This window comes from Geotrypetes seraphini, chromosome 6 (assembly GCF_902459505.1).
Source record: "Geotrypetes seraphini chromosome 6, aGeoSer1.1, whole genome shotgun sequence".
NCBI classification, from domain to species: Eukaryota; Metazoa; Chordata; class Amphibia; order Gymnophiona; family Dermophiidae; genus Geotrypetes; species Geotrypetes seraphini.
The window spans coordinates 242904094-242924728 of NC_047089.1; the positions used below are offsets into that span (position 1 = coordinate 242904094).

General features: G+C 44.6%; 1 protein-coding gene across 6 annotated transcripts in view; it reads left to right on the forward strand.

The window, feature by feature from the left end:
* SCML2 (Scm polycomb group protein like 2) overlaps positions 1-20431 on the forward strand; it is a 198704-nt gene extending 178273 nt beyond the window's left edge. For all 6 annotated transcript variants that reach the window (XM_033950597.1, XM_033950600.1, XM_033950595.1 and 3 more), the window contains 3 exons: positions 1149-1430; positions 7069-7232; positions 19785-20431. In XM_033950597.1, coding sequence (XP_033806488.1) covers positions 1149-1430; positions 7069-7232; positions 19785-19910 — 572 coding nt within the window. In that variant the 3' untranslated portion in view covers positions 19911-20431. The remainder of the gene's footprint in view (positions 1-1148; positions 1431-7068; positions 7233-19784) is intronic.
* Positions 20432-20635: the final 204 nt, after the last annotated feature.

Below are 20635 nucleotides of genomic sequence, written 5' to 3' on the forward strand. Positions count from 1 at the left end.
GACTGTGGCTTTGGCTCCAGACAAAGATTGGATCCTAAAACTTTTCTTCAAGAACTGATCTAAAGACTTCCTGGGTTTCCATATTCAGATATTTCCAGATGTCTCCATAGAGACTTAAAAAAGAAGAAGATAATTCTTAATTTTGAAACCTGGAGTGACTCAGATAGGGTTTTTTTTCTTTTTAAGATATCCTTGCAAATGTGTTAGATATTGTTCTTTAAAATATGTGTTTGTAGACTCATCCCATCTACAAGTTTTCTCTCAATGAAGTGTCTTGAGAATGAAGGAATAATAGCACCCTAATAATAATTAGCTCTCTGTTCAGCAGTAGTTAATGTGTTTTTTGATTGTTGAATATTTGGATTTAATTATTCTACTCTTTAAGTCTTGGATCCAAAGTTTAAGGACTGGTGTGTGATTAAGTTAAGTCGATTTTTCTTTTTAATAATTTGATTGATTACCTTTCAAGTTTGAAAGTAAATTTAAATTATGATGTCTTGATCACACTTTTCTGTACAAGATGTTATATGCTTGGAATAATTTTTTGAAAATTGCATGCATGCATAAATAAATAAAAAAAAGAATCATTGCACCAAGATCATTATAAAGCATTTTGAACATAGAAACAAAGGGGTATAGAGAGAGAGAGGGAAGGAGAGCAGGGATACAGATTCTGACTGGTAAGTTTTGATTGCTATTTTGACTTTCTTAAGTTTGGGTTCTTTGCGAATATTTATAGGCAAAGAATTCCAAAATGACGGAGCAGTGAAGAAAAAAAGCAAATTGTCTTGTGGATTCAAGATGAGCGTCTTTCGGAAGGGGGAGGACAAGTCGATGGTCATTTAACAAACGTATCTATTTTAGTGAGAACAGGGAAGCATAATCGGGATCTGAAGTAGGATTGAGAAAATGTTGTGCTTTACATAAAAATAAAATATTTAAAAAATTAAGATAGAAAAACACTAAGATATGGTAACTTGAGAATGCAATAAAACAACAATTTTTTTTAATTTTTTTTTTTGCTTTAGAGAAAGCCAGGATCCAAATTTCCCTGCTAAACCTAGAAAGAGCAATTTAAAAAGAAAGGCAAACATATTGTATAGCTTTCCTGCTAACTATTTTTCCATTTTATTGTTCTGGTTATGTAGCAGAAACATTGCCTGCTGAAGAAAATAGCACTCACAAAGAACACAGGTTTTCCGAGGAAACCATTGACTCTGCATTGACTTCAGTAAATGCTCCCAGCCCTTCCCATCGAAATACCACTGAATATCGTACCTCAGGGAATACGACATACTACAGGAACGCTCTTCATCCAGTATCTGCTACCTCAAATTCTGCCCCCATTCGACGGAGGCTATCATCAAACTCTACTGGGAACACAAGTTATTATGAAGTAAACAGGAGCCGCATGCAAAGAAGGATTGAAGGTAATTGAAATTATTAAAAATCTATACCCAGTCTGATACACCTACCCTGAAAATATTTTTTTTCTTGTACACTAGTTCAAACTTTTTTTCCTTCCAGCTCATTTGGAACTGTTGCTGGCGTTCTGGCAACATGAGTCTTGATTTGCATCAACCTGGGGATTTTTCCCATGTTGATACAACTGCCCCCCTCCTGTTCCAAGTCTAGACATTGCTGCAGTGGTTCTAAGGCTGGCAACCGTGTATCATGAGCTCTATATCTGGCCACCAGTTGGCCCTCTTATTGTATGCTGAACTTGACTCTGTATATCTAACACTGCTATACCCATGTAAATTCATAATTTGTTTGTCTATGCATAACGTAACATAAAACTGATAAACCACAGCTACCTATCAGTTCAGAGCTGTTAACAAATAATAAAAATACTGAACATACACAGTTGATCATAATCATTCATCATATTTGCCAAACAGAAATGCCTTCAGGCTTTTTCTAAAGGCTAGGTAGGAGATGGAAGTTGACATAATATTACCAAGTTGTTTATTCCATATACTAGCTTGGTACGAAAGCAACTACTAAAGGATCATTTATAGACACAGCCTCTAAAGGATGGGAAATCAAAAAATCGTAAGCCACGCAAATGTTTCCTATCGGCAAATACAAAATGGTCGGAAAGAAAGCAGGGTAGGAGCCCACTCAGAGCTTTAAAACATAGGCAGCTGAACTTGAAAATCACTCTCGCTTCAATGGGCAGCCAGGGCAATCTATGATAATACTGAGCCACGTGGTCGGATTTTTTCAATCCGAAAATCGGGCAAACAGCAGTAGTTTGTAGAAGCTGTAGCCTTTTAACCTTCTTACCCGCTCTGAGCTCGTTGGGGAGGACAGGATATAAAACTAACCAAATCAATCAATCAATAAACAGATCTAGTGAAGCTTGAGGAATATGGCAGCTAAATTGCAAGATCATAGAAACATAGAAAGATGACGGCAGAAAAGGGCTATAGCCCATCAAGTCTGCCCACACTACTGACCCATCCTCTTAAGTCTATACCTAGTGACCAATTCTTTAGTTCGACCCTCGTAGGGATCCCACATAGGCATCCCATTTATGCTTAAAGTCCAGCACGCTGCTGGCCTTGATCACCTGCACTGGAAGCTTATTCCATCGGTCAACCACTCTTTCTGTGAAGAATTGTACACAGTATTCCAGATGAGGTCTCACCATGGTTCTGTACAATGGCATTATGACTTCAGGCTTCCTGCTGACGAAACTTCTATTGATACATCCCATCATCTGCCTTGCCTTAGATGAGGCCTTCTCTACTTGATTGGCAGTTTTCATGTCTGCACTGATGATTACTCCTAAATCTCGTTCTGCTGAAGTCCTAGTTAAAGTTTCCCCATTCAAGGTGTAAGTTCTGCATGGATTACCGCTGCCGAGGTGCATAACTTTACATTTCTTAGCGTTGAAGCCCAGCTGCCAGGTCCTTTGCCATACTATCCTGCAAATTGCATTCACTTACTATATTACATAGTTTGGCATCATCGGCGAATAATGTTATTTTACCCTGAAGCCCCTGAGTCAGATCCCCTATGAATATGTTGAAAAGGAGTAGACCCAGGACTGAGCCCTGCGGTACTCCGCTGGTCACCTCCGATGTTTTAGAGAGGGTACCATTAATCACAACCCTTTGAAGTCTTCCACTTAGCCAATCATTGACCCATGCAGTTAGTATCTCTCCTAACCCCATCGATTTCATCTTGCTCAATAGCCTGCGGTGTGGGACGCTGTCAAAAGCTTTACTGAAGTCCAGGTACACGACGTCCATAGACTCTCCCAAGTCCAGCTTCCTTGTTATCCAGTCAAAAAAGTTGATGAGATTGGATTGGCAGGACCTACCCTTGGTGAATCCATGTTGACTGGGATCCCATAGATTCCCCTCATTCAAGATTGTGTCTAATTTATGTTTAATTAATGTTTCCATGAGTTTACACACTATTGATGTGAGACTCACCGGTCTGTAATTCGCAGCCTCTGCCCTGCAACCTGTGCAGAAGAATGACGTTGGCTGTTTTCCAGTCCAAGGGTACTCTTCCCGTACTTAGGGAGAGATTGAAGAGCACAGCTAGCGGTTCCACCAGGACAGCACACAATTCTTTGAGCACTCTTGGTTGCAGATTGTCCGGTCCCATGGCTTTGTTCACCTTGAGTCTTGTCAGTTCGCTGTAAACGTCACCTGGTGTGAACTCAAAATTCTGAAACGGGTCTTCCGCGCTTGAATTAGCCTTTAACTGAGGACCGTTTCCTGGTGCCTCGCATGTGAAGACTGAGCAGAAGTATTCATTCAGTAGTTCGGCTTTATCAGAATCTGCTTCCACATAATTCCCGTCCGGTTTGCTAAGGCGTACTATCCCGTCTGTGTTTTTTTTCCTATCACTAATATACCTGAAGAAGGATTTGTCCCCCTTCTTAATATTCTTTGCTAGAGTTTCTTCCACACAGAGTTTGGCCTCCCTAACTGCTGTTTTGACCACTGTAGACCTGGTCCTATATTCTATGTTAGCTTCTCTTGTCTCCGTACGCTTGTAGGAACGAAATGCTTTTTTCTTCTCCTTAACAAGGGGATCTCTGCTGTGAACCATTGAGGTTTATTGTTTCTTAGCCGTTTATGTACTGATTTTATGTAGCGGTCAGTTGCTTCGTGTATGGCTGATTTCAGGGTTGACCACATAGTTTCCACATTACCTGTCTCAGCTTGGTCCTGCAGCGTCCGATGGACGAAATCTCCCATGCGTGCGAAATCAGTGCCTCGGAAATTAAGTACCTTTGTTTTTGTGCTTGATCTTGGGAAGCCTTTCTTCAGGCTGAACCATACCATGTTGTGGTCGCTGGAGGCTAGCGTATCTCCTACCGAGATCTCTGAGACACTTTCCCCGTTGGTGAGTACCAGATCGAGGATCGCCTGGGCCCTAGTAGGCTCCATTACCATTTGTTTGAGACGTGCTCCCTTTATAGAGTTTAATAGCCTCCTGCTAGCGTTGGTTGTCGCAGAAAGTGTGTTCCAGTCTGCATCAGGCATATTGAAGTCCCCTAGTAGTACAGTGTCCCCCCGTAGAGTGATATTCTCATTGTCTTCAATTAAGTCTGCGTCTATGTCATCCAGTTGTCTTGGGGGTCTGTATATCACACCAAGATACAGGCACTTTTCTCTGCCTCTTGCCAGGTTTACCCAGAGGGATTCCCCGGTGTACTTGACATCTGTGATCCTGGTGGTTTTGATGTCCTCTTTAATGTATAGTGCTACCCCACCACCTAACCTGCCCACTCTGTCCCGACGTAGTAGGTTATAACCCGGTATAGCCATATCCCACCCATGAGAATCTGTTAACCAAGTTTCGGATATCGCCACCACGTCTAGTTCAGCATTCCTTATTTCAGTCTCCAAACGTTTAGGCTGTGTGGCCCTGATTCTATACGTGTGGCATGAGTTGTCAATCAACCACTAGGTGCCATTTATAGAATCGTGCCTAGTCCAGGGTTCTACCGGTGCCTAAGTGAATCCACACCTAAACTCTGCCCCTAACCATGCCTATTTGCCAGTAGACGTCTACCTCAAAGTGGTAGGCACCTACCAGCAAATTGGTTTTTTTTTAAATTTGTTTTTAAAAGGCACTTTCAGTTATCAGCTCTGATTAAGCCAATTAAAAAAATTAAGTTACATGCCTAGATTGGCTGGGCACACTGCTCTAGGCACCTAACTGTAGGCATTTTTTTAAAGAATCGGACCTAGTCAAGATGATCTACCAACAATAAAATTTTAAAAAAATACAAAGCACACTGTACGCACAGAAAATGTTAATTATCATTTATATTCCGCGGGTTTTCAAAGAGGTCAAGGCAGATGACTTTATGCAATGTCAGCTCAGTAACAACTATACAAAAATAGACAAATATACCCCCTCTCTTTTCACCAAACCATGAAAGCGGTTTTTAGCGCAGGTTGCGCTAAATGACTCATGCTGATCTTGATGCTCATAGGCTCCCTGCGCTAAAAACCGCTATTGCGGTTTAGTAAAAGGGGGCCATAGTGCAAAATATAGACAGCAGATATAAATTCTCAAAACAGACACATTTTGATCACTAAATTGAAAATAAAACCATTTTTCCTACCTTTGTTTGGTAATTTCATCAGTCTCTGGTTGCACTTTCTTCTTCTGACTGCATCCAATATTTCTTCCCTTCTTTCAGCCTCCTGTATGCTTCCTCTCCTTCAAACCTCATTCCCTCCCCTAACTTTTTCTTTCTTTCACCCTGTCTCCTTCTTTCTTTCTCTCTCTCTGTATATCTCTCTATCTTTCTCTCTCCATGCCCCCTTTCTGTCTGTCTCACTTCTTTCTTTCTGTCTCCCTGCCCTCCCTTCCTTTCTTTCTTTCTCCCTGCCCTCCCCCGAGCCACCGCCATTGGGGAACAGACTGCTGCTGTCGGGGAACAGGCCGCTGCCAAGTTCTAAGCTCTCCCTGCTTCCCTTCCCCGTAAAGAGGACACTGAAGTGCTGGGCCGACCAACTTTCACCACCCGACGTCAATTCTGACGTCGGAGAGGAAGTTCCAGGCCAGCCAGGGGAAAGTGCATATGATTTTTTTTCATATAGTTGTGGTGCTTAAGAGTCATGACACCCTGGCTATTCTTCTCATTAGCAGGATGGGGGGCAGGCATTGGGATGGAATTGTGGGGGGTTACAAGGGATCCTATTGTTGACTAAAAATGACCCATTTGTGCACTGTGTATTTTTTGGATTTCTATTGTTAGTGTGTTTTCTGCTAAATGCACATTTGGTTCACAATAAAAAATAATTTTGCTAAATAAAATTGGAAAAAATGTGGGCTACCAGTGAAAGCAATATGAAGTTGTTCTAGCTATCGTAAGACTTTGAATTGATTCTGAGTACATTAGGGGGAGAGTGTGGCACCCTGAGGTTGTGGGTTCAAATCCCATGCTGCTCCTTGTGACCCAGGGCAAGTCACTTAATCCCCCCGTTGCCCCAGGTACATTAGATAAATTGTGAGCCCAGCAGGACAGACAGGGAAAAATGCTTGAGTACCTGAATAAATTCATATAAACCGTTCTGAGCTCCCCTGGGAGAATGGTATAGAAAATTGAATAAATAAATAAATAAATCTGTTACCAGTTAAGAATGTTGTTGTTTCAGAAGCTGTTTCGCTGCTCCCCTAGAGCCTCAGAGCTGGTATTGTGACATCATAATGCCTCATTCCACCAATGCCTAAGAGCCAACCTCATCAGTGATGTCACAAAGGCTTGGTCATCCTTTACTTGGCTCACTTTTGCTACATTTTGATTTCTAGAGTGGCCCAGTGGTTAAAGCTACAGCTTCAGTAACCTGAAGTTGTGGGTTCAAACCCACACTTCTCCTTGTGACCCTGGGCAAGTCACTTAATCCCCCCATTGCCCCAGGTACATTAGATAGATTGTGAGCTCACCAGGACAGACAGAGAAAAATGCTTGAGTACCTGAATAAACTCATGTAAACCGTTCTGAGCTCTCCTGGGAGAACTTTATAGAAAATTAAAATAATTAACTAACGTTTTTATCATTTTTCTGCCTTATTCTGCTCGAAGCTGCAAGTTCCACGACTGGGCCTGATCTTCATGTCTCGGATCGCGAGCCTTCAAGATTAATCAGTAAGAATCCTTCCACTTGGTCTATAGAGGAAGTCATACGATTTGTGAGAGAAGCTGATCCTCAGGCTTTGGCACAACACGCTGAGCTCTTCAGGAGACATGTAAGAACACTTAAGGCTGTCGAGCGTTTTGACCCTCATTGCCTCCTTTTACTTCCCATTATGTTTCATGGTGAAAAGAATGATTCCTCTTCTAATTCCCACTAGTTGGGCCCATCTTTCTAAGACTTCATATTGTATAATCCTTATTTAACCTTTGCTACATTCCATTTGTAAAACTAGTTTCAGCACAATATAAAAACCAAAACAAAACTGTAGAAAATGTACAAAGTGCAGAAATTTATTCAATTAAAAGTCATAAAAAACCATGTATAATGGCATCAATAAAAGTAATAAAAACAAATCTATAAAAACAAAAACCTATCCGCGCATGCTCACTTGAAACTCTGTGTCTCTGTACCTCCACATGCGCAGTAGAAGAACCGCCGAGCAGGGAAGCACCTCCGCACGGAACCGCCGAGCAGGGAAGCGTGGCAGCAGTCCTGACCCGCAACCCCCCCACACCATTGCTTACCCAAAGCAGCAGTGGCAGCGGTGTAAACAGGCTGTTTTCAGCAAGCCCTGGCAGGGCCTTTCCTCTGCCGCATCACTTCGGATGCAGTAGAGGAAAGGCCTTGTTGGGGCTGGCCGCGAACAGCCTGTTCACAGCGCTGCCACTGCTGCTTTGGGTAAGGAATGGGGGGGTTGTCTGCTTTGGGGCACAGAGGGAGGGAGGAGGGGTTGGTAGGTCAGGACCGCTTCTGCTGCCTCGGGTAAATAATGGGGGTCCAGGAGGCCAGACCCACACGGAGGGAGGAAGGGAACACCTGTGGGGGCAGTGGACCAGGTGTGTGTGTGTGGAGGGTCCATCAGGGTGAAGGGCTGGGGAGGGGCAGCCTGCCCAAAGATTCAGTGCAGTGGCCAGGGAGGAGGTAGGTGTGGGAGGGGGGTGGGGTTTGAATTGGTGCAGGCTCTGGTGTTGGCGTGCGGTTGGGTGAAGAGGGTTAAAGTAATTGGGAGGAGGAGAGTTGCCGTACCGTAGGGAGGGGCTGGGGAGAGATGAGAAAGAAATTGGTCCTGGGGTGGGGTACAAGAGAGAGGGTAAAAAAGGAAGAGAAGCTGTGTGGGGGTAGAATATAGGGACATGAAGAATGGCCTTGGAGGCAATGGAAGGAAGAATAGATAAGAATGGAGCTGGGACTGAAAGGATGATAAATGCAGTGGAGGATTGATGAGGACCAAAAGGGTACAGAGGACTAATTAAATGGTGATGGAGGGGCATAGAGAGGGTGGATAGGGACAGATTCTTCAGGCTGAAGGGGACAACAGGTACGAGGGGGCATTCGGAGAAACTCAAGGGAGATAGGTTCAAAACAAATGCAAGGAAGTTTTTCTTCACCCAAAGGGTCGTGGACACTTGGAATGCGCTACCGGAGGAAGTGATCGGGCAGAGTACGGTACAGGGATTCAAACAGAGACTGGACAGATTCCTGGGGGATAAAGGGATCGTGGGATACTGAGAAAGTATAGAAACCCAACCAGGTCGTGCATGTGTAAGACCGGAGGGCTAGGACTTCGATGGGAAGATAAAACTCATCAGGAAACCAAGGTGGCATGGGGGCCCCTTCTGATGATTTAGACAGGTCATGACCTGTTTGGGCCGCCGCGGGAGCGGACTGCTGGGCTAGATGGACCTATGGTCTGACCCGGCGGAGGCACTGCTTATGTTCTTATGTTCTTATAGTGCCGGGAGCCAATAGAAGAAAGAAAGAAAGAAAGACATAAAGACAGATAGGGGGCAAGGAGAAAGACGGGGAAGGGAGAGAGACAGAAAGAAAGAAAGACAGGGGCAGGGAGAGAGAAAGAAATTCTGCACATCTATTCTAGCACCCGTTAATGTAACGGGCTTAAACACTAGTATTAATAATAATAATTATTATATCCAAAAGCTGGTTCTTGTTGTGAGGTGTACTGGACCCGACACAGTGCAGTTTTACAACCAGGAGAGCTCCTCGCCTGATTCCTTTGCATAATTATTTCCACCCTATTGATTCTTGAACATCCTGGACCCCTGAGGACGAAGTGTTTTTTGAAACATGGACCATGTCGGGCCCAGTATGCCTCACAACAAGAACCAGCTTTTGGATATAATTATTATTATTTGTTTTTATTACTTTTATTGATGCCATTATACATGGGTTTTTTAATGACTTTTAAATGAATAAATTCCTGCACCTTGTACATTTTCTGCAGTTTGGTCTTGCATTGCATTTTCACTGCAGTACCTGTTGGTTTCTTTTTGCTTTGTTCAAGACAATATAAACATATATAAAATGATTTTTGAGATGGATAAAGAGTTCATTGTGATGATTGAAATAGTTGGAACTTTTTTCCATACAGGTTGATTTCATTCTGGCTTGAAAGTACAAAATGGGCGTCAACGGTTTAGAAGTGCATACTATCTTAGAAGAAAAAGATAACATGTTTAGTATTTTTAATATTAAAATGTTATAAAAATCTAATTTATTTGATCTTTTTCAAAGAAGCATTTTAATAGAATGGTGTCTAAGTTTGCTAAGCTAATTTTCAGTTACCTCAGGTGACCTTTCCCCTGTTCTAGAAATACAGGGGCAAGGTATGGCAGAGTCCCCTGCTGGGGCAGGGACTCCCTTAGGACCGCCGTGGGTCTTTCACCCTGAATTAATGTTAGCACTTTGTAAACCTTATGTGCTGGCAGCAGGAGGTTCCATGTTCACTACGGGAGTCTCGAGGGGGGGTTTGCCCTCAACGTCTTCTCTGGTGTGGCCCTACACAGCAGCGGTTTTGCCCCCCTCTACTCCTCTCTCATCCAAACACCTGAGGGTCTCTTGGGATGAGGAGTTTTGCCCAGAGGGACAAGAAGTACTTGAGGAGGACCTGGACCCTTGGGATGATTTCCAAGATACTCTTGGGGGGTCGGATTCCTCCAACGAGGGGTTCAAGCACCCCCCAGCGTCTGTGGTGCACATTTTTCAGCGGGACGAGCTTCATGAGTTAATTCTTCAGGTTTTGCACTTTGAGGACACCGTGTCAGAGCCCCCACATATGGTGGACCACTAGCTTAAGAGGATCCACTCGGCTCCCCGCTCTTTTCCTATGCATCAGGATATTTGGGATAGTAAGCTCGCTCAGTGGCAGGTGCCGGAAGCACCCTTTCGTTTTGCGCGCTCTATGGCCCACCTGTATCCCTTCCCTGAAGGGTTTAGGGACACTCTGAAGTCACCTGTGGTCTCATGCCTGTTGAGGGAGGAGCATAAGTTGGAGTCCCTCCTTAAACAGAGTTTTGATGTGACAGCTGTGGCGGTCCAGGTGGCGATGTGTAGTGGGATAGTGGCTCGGGCGTGTTTTCACTGGGCCGAGCATGTGCTTGACTGTAAATCTGAGGATTGGGAATTGCTCAAGCATGAGGTGGCAAAGATTGAATTGGGTGCTTCTTATCTTTCAGATGCCATCAAATATTCTAACTCCTTCTGCAAACTAGACACCTGCCCTCCAAACGTCATGAAAACTGCGCCCATCCACTTCAAAGCCAACATGCTAACCTGGGTGAACTTCCTACTTTCCTCAGGATACTTTCCTCCAGACCAAGGCCATATTATGTTAACCCCAATCATAAAAAACACGAAAGAACCCCCAAACGCCCCTTCTAATTACAGACCAATCGCTAGCATCCCTCTTTTCACCAAAATAGCTGAAGGGGTGGTAAAAGCTGATCTCACCGCTTATCTGGAGAAATTCAACATACTAAGTGACAATCAATCGGGCTTTCGAACAGACCACAGCACCGAAACCATCATTGCAGCCTTAATTGACCACTTGCACACCCTCTTCAGCCTGGGCTCCAGCGCCTTGATCCTTCAACTCAACTTGAGCAGTGCGTTCGACCTAGTAGACCACAACATTCTCCTAGAATGCCTGACCCACATTAGCATCTCCGACCAGGTCCTCAATTGGTTTCACGGATTCCTACAAAACAGATCCTACAGAGTACTTAAAAACGACTCTTCCTCACCTAGCTGGGTTAACTCCTGCGGGGTGCCGCAGGGCTCCCCCTGTCCCCCACACTATTTAATATCTACCTCGCCTCCCTGGGTAACCTCCTTCATAACCTCAAACTCAAATTCTTCATCTACGCAGATGACATCACAATAGTCATCCCACTCACCACTTTCTCCCCAGAACTTCTAGCCTACATCACAAGCATAATCAATCAGATAGAACTCTGGATGCTAGCCTACAGATTAAAACTAAACCCGGACAAAACAAAATTCTTCCTAGCCTCCCCCAATGAAAAAATCAAGGACTCCACAATCCAGGTGAAAGGTCTGGTCTTCCCCCTCGAACAAACATTAAGAATACTGGGAGTCACTCTAGACAAACATCTATCGCTAGAAAATCACACCGATCTTACTGTCAAGAAATGCTTCTCGGTGCTCTGGAAACTGCGCACCATAAAAAAATACTTTGACGACTCCTCTTTCCGCCTTTTGGTACAGTCCTCCGTGCTCAGTGTACTAGACTATTGCAATGTCATTTATTTGAGCCCCACAAAGAAAACCATGAGGAGACTAAAATTGATCCAGAACACTGCCGTCCGCCTCATATTCGGCCTGAACATATGGGACCACATCACGCCTTTCTACCACCAACTGCATTGGCTCCCTTTCGAATCCAGAGTCCTATTCAAATTCGCCTGCTTCTGCTACAAAACAGTTTTTGGCCTCTTACCTAGATACCTCAATCACCATTTCACTCTGAATCTCACCAACAAGAAATCCCGCAGAATCCAGCTGTTCGTCTTCCCATCCCTAAAATTATGTCATTGCAAAAGATTTCTCGACAAAACCTTTGCTTACCAGGCGGCTAAGCTGAACCCTTGGCTTGCCCAAATGATACTCGAGGCCCCCTCTTACCTTAGTTTTAGAAAACTTCTCAAAACACACCTCTTCCGTGAACAGGGCTTTTAATCCCCCTTGCCCCCTGCTTCTCCCCTTTCCCACTCTCCCACGTTCCTTCCGCTCTCTCTCCTCCCCCCCCTCTCCACACTTGGTCTCACTCTCATTATCGCTCACCAACCCTACCTTCTGTCTTACCCTACCTCTGCTCAATCTCAGTTATAGAGTTCCCCTCGCCCCCTCTTCATTGCCTGTAATTTTGTTAAAATTTTGTAAATCCGTGTGTCACCGCGGACCTTAATTAATTGAATGTGAACCGCCTAGAACTTTTTGGGTATGGTGGTATACAAGAATAAAATTATTATTATTATTATTATTATCTATGACCTCTTGCGAGCTTCTGCCAAGTCATTGGCGTTTGCAATGGCAGCTTTCCGTACCTTGTGGCTTTGCGCTTGATCGGCAGATGTGGCATCCAAATCTAAGTTGACAAAGTTCCTTTTTAAAGGAGCTTTCTTGTTTGGTGAGGACCTGTAAAGGTTGGTTCAGACTCTCACTAATTCCAGAGTGCCTCGTTTGCCTGAGGATAGGCCTAGGTCACTGGCTCGATGTGGCGCTGCTCGTGGGCATGATTTCTGCCGTTTTCACCCTGATCGAGGGGCTGCCTCTTTTCAGTCCCCTGGGCTGTCTAGAGGCAGGTTCTTCCAGTGCATGCAGTCCTTTCGAGGGGCCTGCCAAGGTGCGGGTAGTACCCCTGCCGGGTCCCCTGCCACCCGTCCTGCCCAGTGACTCCTTGCTGGCGCCCAGCTGAGGGATTTTTATCCAAAGTGGGCAGACATCACATCCGATCATTGGGTTCTGGAGGTGATTCGGGACAATTATGATCTGGAGTTTGCCTGTTCCTTGCCAGACCGGTTTCTCGCTTCTCTTTCGCAGGTGGCATGGAAACAGCAGGCCTTTCGCCAGACCCTTCAAAGATTTTTGGATCTCCATGCAGTGGTTCCAGTTCCCCCGTAGGAATGGGGCACAGGTTTGTACTCGATTTACTTTGTGGTGCCAAAGAAAGACGGGACTTTTTGACCCATCCTGGATTTGAAGGGGGTCAACAGGGCTCTTCACGTGCCTTCGTTCTGAATGGAAACTCTGCGGTCTGTGATTCTGACGTTTCAGCCGGGGAAGTTTCTGATCTCTCTGGATCTGACCGAGGCCTACTTACACATTCCTGTTTGGACTTCCCATTATCGCTCCCTGCGCTTTGCGATCTTGGGGGCAACACTATCAGTTCTGTGCACTTCCCTTTGGTCTGGCCAGGGCTCTGTGGACGTTCACCAAGGTGATGGTGGTTGTTGTGGCGGTGTTGCACAAAGAGGGCATTCTTGTTCATCCTTACCTGGATGACTGGTTGATTCGATCCAAGTTGTTCCAGGAGAGCACCCAGGCCATGGCTCGGGTAGTGGAGTTTCTGCAGTCACTGGGATGGGTAGTCAACCTTGCCAAGAGCTAGTTGTCTCCTTCTCAGCGCCTGGAATATCTAGGGGTGCTATTCGACACCTCCTTGGGGAAGGTCTTCCTTCCAGAGGCCCGGGTAAGCAAATTGCAATCTCAGATTTGCCTGCTTATGGCGTCCCGATGTCCTCGGGCACAGGTTTTCCTCCATGTTTGAGGTCAATGGCGGCTTCCCTCAATGTAGTGAGGTGGTTGCAGGCCCACATGTTTTTTCTTCAGTATGCTCTTCTTTGGAGGTGGTTGCCTCAGAGACACAGTCTGGATCCTGTTCTGCTTCCAGGCTTGGCTCGGCGCAATCTTTGTTGGGTGCTCCAGATCTCCCATCTTGTGCAAGAGGTGAGTCTGGACCAGCCACAGTGGATGGTGCTGCTCCCGGATATCAGTCTTCTCAGTTGGGGAGCTGTCTAGGTCCCCTGTCTAGGTCACCAGCTCAGGGCACCTGGTCCACGGAGGAGGCTTCTTGGTCGATCAGTGTCTTGGAGACCAGAGCCATCCATCTGGCGCTGTTAGCCTTACAATCCTTTCTGATGGGCAAGTCTGTCAGGGTTCTTTCAGACAATGCCACGGCAGTGGCCTATATCAATCATCAGGGGGGCACCAGGAGCACTTTAGTGGCACAGGAGGCAGCTTTGCTCATGGTATGGGCGGAGTCTTATCTTCAAGAAATATCAGCCTCCCACATAGATGGAATAGAGAATGTTCAAGCGGACTTCCTAAGTCGTCACGTACTAGATCCCGCAGAGTGGTGTCTAAATCCCATGGCCTTTCAGTTGATAGTGCAGTCCTGGGGTCAGTCCCTCATGGACCTGATGGCCACCATTGTCAACGCCAAAACACCCTGCTTCTTTAGTCATCGCAGAGACAGGCTGGGGGCCTGGACGCTCTGGTTCAACCATGGCCAACAGAGGGGCTGTTGTATGTGTTCCCTCTGTGGCCATTTGTAGGCAGAGCTCTTTTCTGCCTAATTCACCATCCGGGTCTCGTGGTTCTTGTGGTTCTGGATTGGCCTCGACGTCCGTGGTATGCAGGTCTGGTGAGGCATCTGGTGGCGGATCTTCTGCCTCTGCCTTTCTTGGACGACCTTCTTACTCAGGGCCCCATTCCAATGTTCGATCCGGGTCCCTTCTATCTTATAGCTTGGCTCTTGAAAGGGGTCGCATAGGTAAGAAAGGGTATTCAGATAAAGTGATATTAACTCTCTTGGGGTCCCAGAGGCTTTCCACCTCTTGGGCTTATGTGAGGGTTTGGTGTTTCTTTGAGGAGTGGTGTGCTTCGCGTGGAGTGGTCTCTTTTTGTGCTTCCCTGCCTAAAATCTTAGAGTTCTTGCAGGATGGCCTGGATGGGGGACTGGTTTGGTCTTAACTCTGGGTTCTGCTTGCGGCCTTGTCAGCCTTTCGTGGGTTGTTGAAAGGTCAGCGTTTGACTGCTATGCCTGATGTGATTCGCTTCTTGTGGGCAGCCAAATTGCTCAAGCCTCCCGTACGACCCTCTATTCCTTCTTGGGCTCTGAATCTGGTTCTGTCAGTTCCAGTGCGCCCTTCCTTTGAACAGTTGGGCAACTGCTCTTTGAAGGATCTTACTCTTAAAGTGGTCTTCTTGGTGGCCATTACTTCAGCTAGATGTGTTTCTGAGCTCTTGTAGGGCTCCCTTCTCTTGTAGGGCTCCCTTCTTGGAGTTTTCTAAGGAGCATGTTGTCTTGAGGCCTGTTCCTTCCTTTCTGACAAAGGTAGTTTCTCCTTTTCATGTCAATCAGGCAGTGCTCCTCCTGCTGTAGGGTAGCCAGGAGGGCTCTTCTGAGCAGAGACAGCTGTGCAAGTTGTATGTCGGTCAGGTCCTTCGCTCTTATGTGCAGAGGACCTAGAAGATCAGGACTTCAGATTATCTCTTTGTCCTTCTAGCAGGCTCTTATCAAGGAGATGGCGCTTCTAAGGCTACTATTGCGCGCTGGATTAAGGAGACTATTGCTTCTGCTTATGTTCTGAAGAAAAAGTCTGTTCCAGAATTTCTCAAGTCTCTTTCCACTAGGGGTCAGGCAGCTTCTTGGGCTGAGTCTTCTCTAGTGCCTCCAGTGGAAATTTGCAAGGCTGCTGTTTGGTCTTCTCTGCATTCCTTTGTCAGACACTACCATGTGGATGTTGAAGCACATCGGGACGCGGTGTTCAGTGAACGTGTTCTGGTGTCGGCCCTTCGGGGGTCACACCCTTAATGGGTAATGCTTTGGTACGTCCCATTCATAAGGACTATACCAGTCTACCAAGAGATACAGAAGGAGAAATTAGGTTCTTACCTGCTAATTTTCTTTCTGTTAGCCTGTAGACTGGTATAGTCTCCCATCCTGTCTGTCTTTGTGCGGTGATTGCAGATTTTTGTTTTGCTCACTTGCAGATTTTGGTTTTTTCTGTGGTTTCTAGAATTTTTCTAGGGCCGGGGAGAAGTAAATACAGTGGCTATGGCTCAGCTGGCTTAACTGGTGAGCTGTGAGGATGTTTTCTATTCCAGGATTAAGTTCTACACAAGTTCCAACAGTTCCTTATAGTTGTTTGTTGTTTTGTACACTCCTGTTCGGAGTGTGTTATACTGTTTTTCAGTTGAAGTCTTTCATAGGTTCTGCTTGGCTATTCGTCAGACTAGATTAGTAGGGGATTCTAGCCTGATATACAAGTTTGTGCTCAGTCTCCACCTGCTGGTAGCAGTGAGGCATTAAACCCATTTGTAAGGACTAAAGCAGTCTACAAGCTATCAGAAAGAAAATTAGCAGGTAAGACCCTAATTTCTCCTTCCCCAACGATAAGCCGCCCCATTCCATAGGCCACAGAAAATGCTGATTTATGTTTTAAAATTGTTAGATAAGCCACTCCATTTTATTAGCCGCGGAGTTACTGGAGTAGCTGTACTTTTTAAAATCATTCCCCCCCCCCAATACCTTTTTAAATCCCCCTTAAATACCTCCCTCGTTGGACGGCTTCCTCCAATCTTGCAGTCAGCGGTGCAGGGCAGGAGCAATCTTTTCGCGCTCCAGCCTGGCCTTGCGCCGCATCATGAATGACTGCCGTCAGTTCTCGCGGGAGGTATGGGGGGGTGATGATTTTAAAAGGTGTGGGGGGAGTATGTCATCTTTTGTGTACTGAATTATAGTTTTAGCGAATGAGGTTTTCATGTCTTTAGATATACCGCCCCATTTAAGCAATCCCGGTGCACAGGTTTGTAAAATCCATGTATTAGCCGCAGCCTATCTATGGGGAAATATGGTACACGTAATAAAAAGCAGGTTTCATGCATTGTTTTTATTTTTACTCATTGCAATATCTTCATTTAAACAAAGGTTGCGGAGGTGGGGGCATTACTTTTCGTTTAACCCTTGTAGTTTCAGTAAAGTGTTACATAGTACAGCAGATATTTAGAAGCTTTTCAAGTCATTTATACACACATATTCCTTACACTTTGAAGTGCAATTTTAAAAAGTTGCTATTTATACATTTAGATCAGCCGCACCCACAGTTTCAAAGGGTACAAATTGGTGTGGGTTGGGCAGGTTTGCATTCATCCCTGCTCTGAGCTGGTGTCAGCTAGCAGCTGCTTTCGAGTTTAGACCTGTGGTTTGCAATTGTGCTTATTGTAAAATCTACCTTAAAATGCCGTAAAAAGAAGGTTTTTCTCATCTTAATTTGCTGTTCCTGAACATTCAGTTTTAAGTTGCAAATGACACTTCTACCAGAAAGTGATAGAGAAACACTTCTACGATGGTCGGATATAAGTTGTCCTAGTGTCACCATGCAGTTTCCCGCCCCTGATTTTCCACGGATGCCCCCTTGTTGCTGCGGGACCCTTGAAAAAGAGGATATCTTCTTTTTCAAGGGTCCCGCGGCAACAAGGGGGCATCCGTGGAAAATCAGGGGCGGGAAACTGCACGGGGGGACACAAGGAAATTCTTCTTCACTGAAAGGGTGGTTGATAGCTGGAATAGTCTTCCACTTCAGGTTATTGAGGCCAGCAGCGTACCTGATTTTAAGACCAGATGGGACAGACATGTGGGATCTATCCGCAAAGATAGATAGGGAGGGTCATTGGAGTGGGCAGACTTGATGGGCCGTGGCCCTTATCTGCCGTCTATTTCTATGTTTCTATGTTACAGATGGAATGAAGACAAGTGCAGGTTCAATGTAGAAATCAATGGAGGAAAAAGCCTCAGACAAGGGCCCTCCCACCTCCACAATGGTGGAATAACAGTGGAAAGGCGTTCACCTCATTGGCTAAAAAAACTTCCTGAAATAACAAGAACTCTGCACTATTAAAAAGTTCTTAAATGGAAATACTGAATGATAGATAAAAAAATATATCTTATCACTACTTAGCTTTAAATGATCGAAACACCGATGGTGGCCAGCGTTTCACTTTACAGCTACCTCAGGGTGTAACGTCTCCGATCAAAACTTAGAAATGGACGCAAAAGCGCTTCAGGCATCCAAAGTAGTGATAAGATATATTTTTTAATCTATCATTCAGTATTTCCATTTAAGAACTTTTTAATAGTGCAGAGTTCTTGTTATTTCAGGAGGTTTTTTAGCCAATGAGGTGAACGCCTTACCACCGCTATTCCACCATTGTGGAGGTGGGAGGGCCCTTGTCTGAGGCTTTTTCCTCCGTTGATTTCTACATTGAACCTGCACTTGTCTTTATTCCATCTGTAGACAACTTATATCCGACCATCGTAGAAGTGTTTCTCCATTACAATTGTGTTTCTACTTTATCTGTATTTTGTGGCTATATACTTCTACCAGAAAGTGCCATTATTTACAGGATGTTGCTCTTTGTAAAATAAATGCTATCAAAGTGCATGCCATCAAATGCACGTCATTTATACAGCATTAAAGATATCGTACAAAAGAGTCCAACCAATTCAGTAGCTTTCAGCCTTGTAAGTACTCATAAGAGTTGTTAATAAGCGCTGTGACTTGGACGTCCCTTTTTCTACAAGATTTTCTATGCAAAATCAAGCTTTTAGCAAAGATGTATAGAGGCTCAACAAATTCCTGCTTTTATTCTTTGTACATCATGGAATTTTAAAAAGCGTGGGATAAACATAGAGGATCTCTAATTAGAAAACGAAGAATATAAATTAAAGAGCTAAGGCCGCTATTGGACAGACAGGTCTGTGTCCCATATGTGGTGATTTGGTGTAGGATTGGGCTGGGAAGGGCATCTATAGGAACTCCACTAACTTGGAACCTGAGGATGTTACTGGCCAGACTTGATGGTAGATATCCTGAAAACAGGATGGTTGGATAGGCTGGAGTGAGCTTGGACGGCAACGTCAGCATTTGGAACCCAGGACAATACCAGGTGGACTTTACAGTCTATTTTCTAGAAATATCAGAGGAGAAAAGGTAATTTAATCATGGATTTTTAATGGGTATAACTAATGGACAGCCTGCATGGACCGTTCAGGTCTTTATCTAACTTAAGGTTTAGATTAGATTAGATTATCTGATGCCATCTACTATGATACTATGTTACTCAGCAGAAACCCAAAGAGTAGCAACATTCCAGTACTGAGATTGTGATGTCATAATGCCTCATTCCACCAATGCCTAAGAGCCAACCTGAGCAGTGATGTCACAATAGCTTGATTAGATGGCAACTTCAGCATTTGGAACCTAGGCCAAGACCAGGTGGACTTTACAGACTAAACTAAACTAAACTAAACCTTAAGTTTATATACCGCGTCATCTCCACGGAAGTGGAGCTCGACACGGTTTACAGGAATTAAAAACAAAGAAAGGAACTCCAATGGAAGGAAGAAGGGGACTTAGGGAAGGAAAGAGGGGGCTTAGAATAATGGAGAGGGGGGGGTTACATTTTGGAGAAAAGCCAGGTTTTCAGATGTTTTCTGAAGTGTTGGAGGGAGGTCGAGCTCCGAAGATGGGCAGTAAAGCTGTTCCACAGCTCGGTGATCCTGAAGAGGAGGGATGTTCCAAGTTTTCCTGTATGGGAAATGCCATTTTCTAGAAATGCCTATTTTCCAGAAATATCCGAGAAGACAAGTTAATGTAATCATGTATTTTTAATGGGTATAACTAATGGACAGCCTGGATGGACCGTTCAGGTCTTTATCTGCTGTCATTTACTATGTTACTATTACAGCAGTGACTTAACTGTGTTTCTTTCACTTATCCAGGAAATTGACGGCAAGGCGCTACTTCTGCTGAGGAGTGATATGATAATGAAATACATGGGACTGAAACTTGGTCCAGCATTAAAGCTGTGCTATCACATTGAGAGACTTAAACAAGGCAAATACTAACTACGTCAGACAATGGTTATGTTCTCACCAACTTACCTCTCAGGTTTAAGGCAACGGTCCTTTATTTACAGGTCTCGTGACTTTGAACAGGCTGAAATATTCTTTGGAACGCATAAGAGTCAACCTGTTGCTATGAAGGGACCCATTTGTAAGCTCCACTAAGTTTAAGCTTTTCAGCAAAAGTAGATGACAGTCATCTGGTACAGCGTTTAGAAAAGTCAAATGTAGCGCTCTCGTTACAGGACACTGAGAGACAGCTTCTGTTGCAGCCTTCCACCGACACGTTCCAGTTCAGAACCAAAAGAGCTGAATTCCAAAAGAAAGCCAGTGCAGCATCAGGAATTATACTGATGGCCAGAAATGTGCAATTCTGAATCAAATTCCAAATTGCGCAAAAGGAGTTTGGGGGGGAAATGAAAACAGCAGCTGGTTTCATCTTTAGCTGTATCTGGTGCTCCAAAGGAGCAGCGTGACTTCAATTTGACTTTGATATACAGATTTCCATGAGGGGAATAGCCATATTTAAAAAAAAAATTTTTTTTTGTTTTTTTAATACAAACAAGCTTTTATAAAGTGTGGTTTATCTTTTTTTTTTTCTGGCAAGTTATGCAAGCAGTATTTTCTGTTTTGTTGAGAGGTTTTATTATCTTAGGTATGAACAAGCTTCCAGATTTTTCGGGGGGGGGGGGGGGGAATTCATTTCTGACACCCTTGCCATTTTCATA